The following is a 12,712-nucleotide window of genomic DNA, read 5'->3' as shown; positions in this document are numbered from 1 at the left end:
CAGCGGTGTTTGACTGGACCTAATCGCAACTATCGCATCCTTTCGCATACTGTCGCAAATATAATATGAACGTCTTGTAGTGAACCGACTTACAGGCCCCTGTCTCAGTACTCAGGGAAACACTTTCCAGCTAAAACGATATAAGATTCGTGTAAATTCACCTTGTGTTCGCTTGAAGGAGGCCTCCAGTTTTAGTGTCGATCTATGGTAAGCTCGGGTTCACAAGAGGCAGTGTTACAGTACAACCAGAAATTATTGAGAATTTCAAGATTGTAATTTTTTAATTTTTTTTCACTCATTACTCACGTATTAAATGTGAATATTAGCAGAACATAACTCCAGATTCAAAGACAGGTGAACAGTTAGTATCTTGTCAAGTCACCATGGGCAGCAATGCAGGCTTCAATGCGGCGAGGCATACTACTGATCAAAGAAGTTAGAAAGTTGTGGTCCATGCTGTCCCAATATCGGACCACCTCTTCCTTCATTTCAGCAATTTCAGATTTTTCGTATTGACACTTTCCTTCATAAGTCCCCAAACATTTTCTATTGGATTTAGGTCAGGGCTATAGCTTGGCCAATCTAACATAATGTCATATTTTGGGTTCGAAACCAGGCCTGTGAATGTTTTTGGTCGTTGTCCTGCTGGAAAATCCAAAACTTTCCATAGAACACATGAGCAGATGGAAGTAAATGACCCTCGAGAATATCTGTGTACCGCTCACTGTTCATATTCCCTTCAAATACACAGAGGGACGTTGCCCCTAACACAGATATGCCACCCCACACGTTAAATTTCGGACTGAACTTTGGACGCTGATACAAAGCTTTTTCAGTTTGTTTGGTCCAGAATTTCAGTGTATTAGGAAACAGCCACACAGAACTTTCATTTGAGAAAATCACATTGTCCCAGTAAAATATTTTAAGCTGTAAGCACCAGTTCAACCTTCGCTCCTTTTGTTCAGGTTTCATGATCGGTGATGGAATTCCTCGACTTTTCTGCCAACCCTTTGCATGCAGCTCAGTTCTAATTGTCTCCTTACATACAGCCACAGTTCCTCTATCAATCATATCCAGCCTTAAGTTTTCTAAACTCCTTCGTTTGTTTTTAGAAACAAGAATACCAAGCCGCCTCCTGTCACCAACAGTCTATTTTCTGGGCCTACCTGCGCCTCCTGGTGCTCAATGACATATCCATTTGCAATATGTTTCAAAACACGATAAACAGTGGACAAAGGGATGCCTGTTCTACTTGAAATCACTTTAGCTGATCTGATGTCCTTGTTGTAATACTCTAAAATCAACTTCCTCTTCCCTAAATCATCCATACTGAGGATCACTGAAAATGTCGTCTGCTAGCAAGTCAACAAAGGGGGATAACTCTTCACAAACTAATGAAAAAGGATTAACGGAGTTGTCTCTCTTGAATGAAACCAAGCATTTGATAGCTGGTCAAGGCTGTTTATACTAGAAATCCAAATAAACATATTCCTAAAATTCTCAATAATTTCTGGTCATACTATAGTTTCAAGCTCATAAGCAGTAGTTCTGTGCAAAGATAGTGATAGGATAGACGGAGTTGGAGACATCACTTCCAAAGCGATGGAATGGTGGCAAATTGATCCAGGTATCATTATGATAGAATGGACGTATGATACACTGTATGCTCGAGGATAAATACTTTATGTCCTTCCGAAAATCACCGGGGCGGCGGGGTAGGCTAGTGGTAAAGCGTTCGCTCTTCACCTCGAAGACCAGGGTTTCATTCCCCACATGGGTACGATGTGTGATGCCCATTGCTGGTGTCCCCCGCCGTGATGTTGCTGGAATATTGCTAAAAACGTCGTAAAACTAAACTCACTCACTCCGAAAATCCCATTATGTCAGACACTGTAGTATCATCTCAACATAAGTTGATGTGCAAAAGAAACTACACATGCTTTGTAAAGGACATGTGGTGTTTCCACAACACACACGATAATTGTCACTTTAAGTTGCAATCAAAACACTTACCCAAACAATTTCGTTTTGGAAATAATCCACAAACAAAATGTGTGTACTTTCTTTTGTATGTCAGTTTACATGTTGTGTGCATTAAGGCATCACATGCCCCTGCATTTGGATTGAGATAATTTGATTTCAGCAAATGATGAAAAGCTAATGACTAAAAATATTTTATATACCTCGAGTTTCGCCATTGCCTGTCTAGCTGACTTGCTGATCTGAAACAACACGATCGTTTTGTTGACTAAATTTGTTTTACATGTATGGTCCTATTGTATGACAGTAGAGTGAGCTTCAAAAGTTAGCATGGTGAATTTATAACTTGTTTTCGTCACGATATGGCTAAATATTGCCGATGTGACTATAAATCGTAACTCACTCACTCAGTGTTAGCACTCGGGTAAATAGAAAATGCAATTTGGAAAGTATGTAAAGTGTATAATATGTTAAATCTAGGATTACAGAGGCACCAATTCCCCAGCATACAAGGTCAGCGATCGAACCCGCTCAGCCATCGCTGGCTACCGCCAAAACATATGCTAAATTGCACTCATATATCACAAACAGTAAAACGAATGGTAAAATATTATTATCATTATTTGTGTGGTATATTGTATATCATATACTAGTATTGCACTTTATACATTGTACTTTGCATTGTATAACCCATATTGTTGTTCTGGTGTGTCCAAGGGACGTAATTCTGAACAGCCGACGCAATTTAATGACATAAAGGAGACATGGTGACGTGATATTGTAAATATATATACTTACTTCTGGTGAAATGGTCATGAATATGTTCCTACTTCCTCTGCATTATAGTTATGGAGCTAAATTCTTGGATGACAAAGTGATTGCCCGGAACCACTCCTTCACAGTGTATGTTGTGACAGCGTTGTTGACTATTCGATAGGCCAATGGTCCTTGACTGTCATAGAACACTATTCCACTAATTGGTTTGATGTGTACATGTATTACAAAATGTCCACCTGGTGAACTGTTTGGTGAACCGTTTGCTGCGCTGCCTGTGAGTGAGTGCAGGAATTCAACCTTCACTAAATCCAGATCATGTCTTTTGTTCCCATTATAGTCACATACCAATGCTGTTTCTTCAAATGTTCTTTTAATGTCAGTCGCAAGCTGTTCACAACTTATGACTGCCACCGGTTGGTTTTTATAAACCTTTGACCTGTACAAGTTGCTTGCAAAGTACAAATCACTCTCTGCTACTCCAACGAAATACGACCCACCTCGATCGTTCTTTGTAAATGCGCTTGCGTATTCCAGAAGCTTGTGCTCCTTGAACATGAAATCTAAAATATCTCGATCACTGCTGTTTGGCGTGGGGTAGTATCCTTTGAATTGAATGGACCTGCTCTCTTGCAGGTTTTGTATAACCCAATTCACTTCCGGACAGTGGAATACTTCACGAAACTGTTTCTTCTTCCTCAGACAAGTAAGTACAGTCTGGTCCGAGGGGTTGATGATTCGATCGTCCAAGGCTATCTTGGTCTTAAAGTCGGTTGTTGTCAGATAGTCTCCACCTTCTACAGAGAGAACTATAATGTCAGTAAAGCTCAGAAACTGTGCCACTTCCTCTTGTTGTAGCTTCTGTTCTATAGCTTCCAGCTCTAGTTTGCTTTGTTCTATCAAGGTCTCTAGCTGATCAATGTCTTCCTGCTGGCTTTCTCTCAGCGCACGAAGCTCCTCTTCTTTCTCGAGTTTCACCTGCTGCAGGACTTTGCCATATGCACACATGGGCTGTTTCGTGTAAACATCAGTGAAAAGACTTCCATCGTGGATTAAACCCAAAAACTTTTCATCAACGAATTCGTCAAATGCACCGGAGAAAGTATCCTGCTGGTCACGACCTACAAGATGTATCAAGATCTGACCAGAGGTTGAATTGCGGAGTGCCGTCACTTCTTTCAATAACTCTTTCACTTTGTGATCTCTCTTAACCCTTTTCTGTTTCCTTTGCTCGGCGTTTTCACCTTTTAGTCCGTTCAAATAGCTGATGTGTATAGCCGTCAGAAATACATTAGATTGTGAAGAATCCTTTCTGAAGAGTGCCAGAGCACGTTCTCCTCTGGGGATATGGTGACTGAAATACAAAATAAATATGAAAAGTCAATTCGAAAGAATTGAAACGGAATCGATTAGGCGTAATGGATAAAGTAGAAGTGATAATCATATGATTAAACCACTGAGACCCAACCTTTGTAACGTAGCTCCAGGCTGTACAAATATTTGGTAAGGTCGGAATGCAATGACCCCTGTCATCATATGTGATGATTTCCCTTGGGTACAATGCGAATTTTTGCTAAATATATATTGTTACGGTATAATATCTAAAACGAAAACCAATGCTTAGGGAAAATATTGAAGTGTACTTACTTGAAACAATCTTGATGGAATATCTTATCTGATTGTTTACGACCATTTGTCGTCGCAGGGATGTCATCGCCACAGTAATCACATAGTATCATCTCATCTGAAACGTAAAAACAGCTGGACATTTGATCATGATGAGGAAGTGTACCGTGGATACGCAGCATGTAATGAAACACTCAAATAGTTCCGTGGCTTTCATTCTCGTATTGTAAACACACCTATGTCATCATGACAGACAACATCGAACATGCTGTGGCCATACAGGTTACACTCACTAGTATTTATTGAAAGGTGAAGATCATTTTACATCCCTTGTGATGAAAGAGTCACGGTCAAGCAGTGTCCTACTTGACTGTCTTGATTTTTCCATCACAAGGGTAAATATTTCAATGCCAAAACAGTTAAGGGCCTTTTTAATCATGGAAGTTATCATTTAATAATTGGATTTTTAAAGGAAATTTACTTACTTGATAAATTTTGATTTTGTTCTCCAATTAGTATATGAATTTTAATTTGTGAGAATGACTAAATAATATTGATTGTAGTGGCAATACCTTCAAAGGGGGTTGACCTAGCGTAAAATGACTGACCTCTAAAAGTGCATGTTAGTCCCATTTCATTCAAGGTAGGCATTTTTGTCACAATCTCCAACGGCTGAGGGAATGGTCAAAATCCAGCTAAGGTCCATGTAGGTAGCACAAGTACTGTAAATCCCCATGGACCCTTGTATGGTGATCTACCTTCAGTTGTTGGCATTATCAAGCCCGTGTATGTCTTGTTCTCTTTAATGATATCTTTTTCCCCCTTACTGTCTGTGATGTTCTAGTACTGGCCATCGACGACAGGTTTTAACCATCAAAATGCATTCATCTTTAATTTTTAATTGTTCTCGTCACGATATGGCTGAAATATGTATAGGCTGATGTGAAGATAAATACTCACCCCTCACCCACTCGTGTTCTCATAAGTACAACATGAACTTGGTCATGATGTATTGTGCACATTTGGCCCATACCATTTCCTTCCCTGTGTACATGGGCTTCACGACCGTATCACATGATGACACAAAGACAGTTAGTCATCACTGGGAACTGATACAAAGGACAATGTTAACAACTAGTCACTTAAGTCATTTCCCCTTTCAGCGACGGTGAGTAAACACTTGTACAAGGACGTTCCGAGAAAAGATTAATTTTAGAGAAGAGCATTAAATGATTAGAAATAACATCCTTGTTGAGCATTTAAGAATTATATAGTTTCCGTGTGGAATCTCTTTGGGCGTGGAGTTAAATTATTGGCTAATAGTCGGAAGTGACTGATGGAAATTCTTTCTCTTGCGTGAAATATATCCTTCCTGATAACATGGTACAATTTGTTAAATATTTTATTTGTTATTTTGGAAAGAATAGAAATAATAGAGAGTAGATAGCTAAAGTAACCTTAAAGTATAACCACATGTATTGGGTTGTAACTACATGTAATGTCATATAACTAGTTGAGTGAATAATGCAATGCAACGATTATTGCACCTGTAAGGTGAAATCACTGAAGCATCTGTCTTTCAAATGCCAGTATACCCACTTGGACTATTTAGAAGAAATACAAGCATGTTTTGGAGATTCTTTTCCAATGAGGCCGCCTCGTCTGTTTCACTATATAACAAAGGGAAAGACCTTTTCCTTTTCAGGAACAATTGAGTATGCTCCATCTACGAAGATATCGATACCTTTTTGAGAGTGGACGAAGGGCATGCGTGTTCCATCGGTGTAACCGATAACGAATTGTCAGCCAACTCACTCAATCACGCTGTAGCTATGTCAAGTTCATCATAGTTTGAAAGGCGCTTTAACCACCGTCTCGTAACACAGTCGTTCTGATAAAACCAGTGCACCAGTTGTTACCATAGGTCGACCAGATCGATGTCTGTCGTCAGCGTTATGGATCTGTCGATATATCGTGATTGCTATCTGCAAATTACTGACCGAGAAACGTTAAGGGCGTGTGTCTCAATGTTCCAATGTCCAACCTACCAACATTCCCATTACACATAGCCGTTCCTGACGGATGTCAAAATCTAAATAAGAACTTTCAGTCTGTTTATGGTCACAGAAACACACGCAGCAATACACTGACACGTTTCACTGTAAATTTCAAAGTTTACCCCGACTATGTTCACCTACATGTATAGGAATTCGTAGTCTGTGTCAAACCTTCATTTTAAATGAATAAAACGCGTGATACATGTATATGATAAATAAATGAATGAATGAATGAATGAACGGAAATCACCCCTTTTTATACTATAGTAGACATGGATCACGCATCCAAATGTGACGCATCAATATCAAACGTTAGGCCATATGCAGTTCTATGTTTGATACTTCTACTATATGTTCTGGTGTTTTTATGCAGGAGAATCTTTTCATGAACACCTGGTATCATCTGTACCTGATTCCACAACAGATGGTACTTTACCCTACATAGATGATACTTTACCCTGCATAGATGATACTTTACATAACATAGATAACAGTTTACCCGACATACATAAGATAGATGATACTTTACCCTACAAAGATGATACCTAACCCTGCATACATGATACATTCAGCTACAAAGATGATACATTCAGGTACTTAGATGATACTTCACCATACTTAGATGATACTTTACCCTATTTAGATGATTCTTTACCCTACTTGGGTGATACTTTACCCTACATAGATGAAACATTCAGTACACATATGATGGTACTTTACCCTACATAGATGAAACATTCCAATACATAGTTGATGCTATACCCTACATAGATGATACATTACACTACTTAGGTTATACTTTACCCTGTATAGATGACACATTTAGTACATAGATGATACTGTACCCTACATAAATGAAACATTCAGTACATAGATGATACTGTACCCTACATAAATGAAACATTCAGTACATAGATGATACTGTACCCTACATAAATGAAACATTCAGATGGTACATAGATGATACACAGATGTAATTTACCCTACATATGAAACATTCAGTACATAGATGGTACTTTACCCTACATAAATGAAACATTCAGTACATAGATGATACTTTTTACCCTGTATAGATGAAACATTCAGTACATAGATGATACTTTACCCTACATCAATGAAACATTCAATACATAGATGGTACTTTACCCTACATAGATGATACATTTTACATAGATGATACTTTACCCTACATAAATGAAACATTCAGTACATAGATGAATACTTTACCCTGCATATAGATGAAACATTCAGTACATAGATGATACTTTACCCTGTATAGATCAAACATTCAGTACACATAGATGATACTTTACCCTACATAGATGAACTTTACCCTACATGAAACATTCAGTACATAGATGGTACTTTACCCTACATAAATGAAACATTCAGTACATAGATGGTACTTTACCCTGTATAGATGAAACATTCAGTACATAGATGGTACTTTACCCTACATAGATGAAACATTCAGTACATAGATGGTACTTTACCCTGTATAGATGAAACATTCAGTACACAGATGGTACTTTACCCTGCATAAATGAAACATTCAGTACATAGATGTAGTACTTTACCCTGCATATGTGTGGAAACATTCAGTGGTGGGGTAGATGTGTGGTGGTATGTGTGGGTTAGTATGTGTGGTGGTATGTGTGGTGGGTATGCGTGTGTGGTATGTGTGGTGGTATGTGCGTGAATGTGTGGTGGTATGTGTGGTGGTATGTGCTGGTTGGTGTATGTGTGGTGGTGGTATGTGTGTGGTGGTATGTGTGGCATGTGTGGTGGTGTGTGTGGTGGTGTGTATGGTATGTGTGTGTGGTTATGTGTGTGGTGGCATGTGTGTGGTGGATATGTGTGCGTGTGGTGGCATGTGTGTGTATGTGCGGGTGGGTATGTGGTATGTGGTGGCATGTGTGGTGGCATGTGTGTGTGGTGGGTATGTGGTGTATGTGTGTGTGGTATGTGTGTGTGGTGGTTATGTGTGTGTTGGTATGTGTGTGTGGTGCGTATGTTTGTGGTGGGTATGTGTGTGGTGGTGGGTATGTGTGTGGTGGGTACGTGTGGTGGGTACGTGTGTGGTAGTTATGTGTGTGTTGGTATGTGTGTGTTGGTATGTGTGTGTTGGTATGTGTGTGGTGGCTTTTTCCAGTTCGCACTTCGAAGTTTCTTTATGGTTGCTAAAAGCTATATCAGATATGATTGAATGGGTTATTATTTTGGCAATGGGCACAGTTAAAATCATTGTTTTTCTCATGGTAAGTGAACCTATTTTGCTATACAAATATTCTACGTGGATAACAGACAGACAGACAGATTATTTATTTGAGTATCACGTGACTTGTAAAATACAAGACATATATAAGCTATAATACAGAATAAAAGTGAGCCACCCGTTTAGGGTTATGAGAGACTATTGTAGACTTTAAGAACCAACATAAATATACACCATGAGTGAGTGTGTGAGTTAAAATTTAAAGTCACTTTGGCATTATTTCAGCCATATCGTGGCTAAAACTAGTTTTAACTTCATCAACATACATGTAAATCACTAAAAGCCTGTCAACGAAGGACAGTTTAACCAACTAGAATATCACAGACGACATTCGGGAGCCTATGATAAATGATGGAGTCACGACAGGTCGTAACGTTACGAACGCTTTGTGGATCAGGGCTCCAGAGAAGAATTGCTGCAGAATACTGTTCCTCCGGGTTTTCAATATCCCATTACTTTAGTTGTCATTTCACAGACATCCAAAAGCATCATGTTATTCCATCACAAGCTTTGCATGCAAAATAAGAAAAGAGAAACTCGTTTTCTGCGATTTTGGATAACTGAATTTCCAACGTCAGTACAAAGTAAGACTAAAACAAACTAAACAATTTTTCCATCTAATATATAAATTGATAAAATATAATTTACTGACTCTGGGGTGGACAGAAGTCACTGATGGGAGTATTTATGTGTATGCTGATGGACACATAGCTCATGTAGATCAGGGGAGGTGGGGTAGCCTGGTGGGTAAAGGTTCAATTCTCCACATGGGTACAATTTGTGAAGCCCATTTCAGGTGACCCCCGCCGTGATATTGCTGGAAACCTGCTAAACGCGGCGTTAAACAAAACTCACTCACTCATTCATGTAGATCATGTCCTTGTTACAAAATATTTGTTTATAATGCAACTATCTAGACATATGTTATGTGAAAAAGTTCCATACATAGCCCTCTTATGTCTATGAATTTAATGTACACAAACGTTGTGTAGATATTATAGTTTCACGTCATATTGACATCCATTGCACTGTGGCCCCCATAAGCCCTTGCTAGTTTAAAGACCGATGGCAATTTAATGAAGTACAGCGCCGACCTCTGGATTATTAAATACTCGGCACGCATAGGAAACGGTCTGTGCTAAAGTGGATCCTTAGGTCATGTGTTAACAACCATTTAATTACGTCACTGAAGGGGCTGCTGCACTCTAACCAGCCAAGAACCTGTTTTATCATCCAACAAATGAAATATATGTTCATTTCTGTCAATACAGTACTCTTCCATTTAGCTTTGACCAAACATTTAGGCTTAAGAAACATAGAGTATATCTAAACATTATCATACACGATTATAAAGCATTAAATTAAGATCGTCAATGAACAACATTTACAGTTAATGCATGACCACCGACTGTTCAAATTGTTCATTGTATTGTACGCCCTGAGTGATAAATGCAATTTGGTCGACAAATGAAACGTACATATCAAGCGTCGGTTAAACGTTGGTGGATGGCGCGTTTATATCCTTGCATCCACACATTGGGGAATATGCTACGTTAGTACTGGCCGTCGTCACGACAGAGAGGTTTTGCTGTATATGCAAAGAATAAGGTGCCTACAACTCACATTTATCTCCATATAATGTTCGTTTTTACTTACTTACTTACCTACTTACTTACGTCAGATGAGATATTATTGGCAACTTTAGAAGACACAAGCACCGTAATACACGTACCTGAGTTCAAAAGGCTATTCTAATGCATATTTATTCTGTTAGTGAGGTTTTATTTTAGAAGTATGATATTATGGACTTAGATATATTTTAAATTCAACTCTGACGTAGACAGTTGTTCACTCTCAGATTCACGCAGATTCTGCACTAAACCATAAAAAGGTTTAAAATAGAAACTTCAAACATAACTTTAAGTAATCAAGAATTGTACTCAGTAAATCACGATCACTGCGCTTCAGTCGACATACCTAGATTAAGTAGTGCATTGTACAACATCGACTTGGTATAGAACTTGCTATAGGTAATATCCATTTCAATGATATACTTGTTGTGGATATAATGTTTAAAGTGATGAAAAAGTAGGGTTGTATTCTATGTATTCCTTCAGACCAAACGTTAAAGTTCACATTTCATATTATGGATATGTGGGCACGTTTCATAAAGTACGCTCCCATTCAGAGAGAACACATTCCTCCTACTTACCAGCTGATAGAAGTTTCCTGACAACATGATTATCATGACCTTTCTTTATAGCCTGGATTAACCCTTGATAATGAAGGAAGTCAATTCATGGCAACACTATATACCCCAAAATTTGAAGGATTCAGGTCTGTGCCCACATACGTAGGATCTTGTCGGCACTGGTCGGAGGTTATTGAGGCGTATTTGGATGCTATCCCACATGTGTTCTGTTGGATTGAAATACGAACGGCCAATCCTTGGGGATGATATTAATTGTGCTGTAGAATACCTCTGGTGGCTTTCGGGCGGTTGGGTAGCCTCGTTCACTGATAGTCATCTACATAAATAAGTAAAGGGATGTAACGCACACAAAGTTGACAAACACCCCCTCTCGTTTCTGGGTGAATAATGGGGGTGGAAATGCATGGAATTATACGAATCCAGGCTGTGTATTCCGTAATTTTCCACCCAGAAGCCGCCTCTCTGATTGGCTAAAAATAGAATACCTGTGAATACAAAATACAGGTATTTTATTTCCTGCCAACAAGAGAGCAGCTCGTCGTTGGCGCGAGCCTATTGCGGGTGAAGGAAAAACACGGTGGACTCGATCACTCGATACAGCTATATTTCTAATAAACGAGTGTGTGGCACGAAACCATAACAATAAAACACGCTATTTTGTCAATTTAATGCATGTGAGAGGTGGGTTATAAATAAAGTACCACACTCGGTCTCATTACATACGAATTATACGAAACGAGTGCCCTTCCTATGGCATCTGACCGAGCGAAAGCGAGTCAGAAACCGAAGGAAGGTCACGAATTTAGTATAATTCGTATGTAATGGGACCTCGTGTAGTATTCTCTATTTAAGCACCTCTGTCATATGTGTTCAGTCTTCCAAATACTCTTTTATTTCGTGACCTGTGTACTAAAAGATAATTTGGCGGCCAATGAAACAAGAATCCCAATCGTTGGCCATACAGACATGTTCACAGGTTCAATATCCTGCATTGATCCATCATGTGATATCACCATATTCTAAGTAACAGTGCCCAAGGCGCGGTCACAACAACCCTGCTGGGTCATAGCATACCCTCTGGGTCAAAGCACTATGTTGCGGGTAACGGCAGCCCATGTGAGCAAACAGATGAATATCGGAAAGTCACACTGTAACACACAACAGGTGGAAAGTTGACGTCACAATACCGCTTGCAGATTCCAGAAAATATACAATACGTACATAGTGGGAGGTCACAATACCTGGTGTAGATTCCAGATAACAGACAATACGTGTGAGTGAGTGAGTTGGATTTTTACGTTGCTTTTAGCAATATTCCAGCAATATCACGACGGGGGACACCAGAAATGGGCTTCACACATTGTGCCCATGTGGGGAATCGAACCCGGGTCTTCGGCGTGACGAGCCACCGCTTTAACCATTAGGCTACCCCACCGCCCACACAGACAATACGTACTTGTTGAGGGTCACAATGCTTGGTGCCGATTATACAGAGCTAACACCTCGTTAACAATTAAGTCTAAGCAAGTGTTCCTTCGTTCATACATTAAAAACCTATACTTACCGACGTCCTGAGAGTGGCTGTCTGTTGTTAAAAACACAATGCATCAAAACGTTTACCCCACTACGTCCGTATACAGGGAAGACGTCCTTTCATTTTCCGCGGTAATCCCATTCCTAGTTTATATGACGAGACTGTAAATGTGTACATTGGCAAGATGAAGGACATTCACAACAGTCTGTTTCGCCCTAACCATGAGTCACATATGAACGCCCCCTGCGGTGAAC

The 12,712-nt window shown here is 39.4% G+C and overlaps 1 protein-coding gene across 4 annotated transcripts in view; it reads right to left on the bottom strand.

Annotated features, from left to right (window-relative positions):
• LOC124283380 overlaps positions 1 to 12,712 on the bottom strand; it is a 30,093-nt gene extending 17,381 nt beyond the window's left edge. The window contains exons 1-4 of one of the 4 annotated variants that reach the window (XM_046719429.1): positions 12,489 to 12,712; positions 4,402 to 4,498; positions 2,779 to 4,108; positions 2,184 to 2,222 (exon numbers count right to left, since the gene is read on the bottom strand). In XM_046719429.1, coding sequence (XP_046575385.1) covers positions 2,184 to 2,222; positions 2,779 to 2,796 — 57 coding nt within the window. In that variant the 5' untranslated portion in view covers positions 2,797 to 4,108; positions 4,402 to 4,498; positions 12,489 to 12,712. The remainder of the gene's footprint in view (positions 1 to 2,183; positions 2,223 to 2,778; positions 4,109 to 4,401; positions 4,499 to 12,488) is intronic. The other 3 variants (XM_046719426.1, XM_046719427.1, XM_046719428.1) reach the window with 3 other exon arrangements.

The sequence above is a fragment of the Haliotis rubra genome, unplaced genomic scaffold (genome assembly GCF_003918875.1).
Source record: "Haliotis rubra isolate DU_JTF1 unplaced genomic scaffold, ASM391887v1 Scf314, whole genome shotgun sequence".
Lineage (NCBI taxonomy): Eukaryota > Metazoa > Mollusca > Gastropoda > Lepetellida > Haliotidae > Haliotis > Haliotis rubra.
Note: the sequence above shows the minus strand (reverse complement) of the source record. Positions and strands in the feature narration are given on the sequence as shown.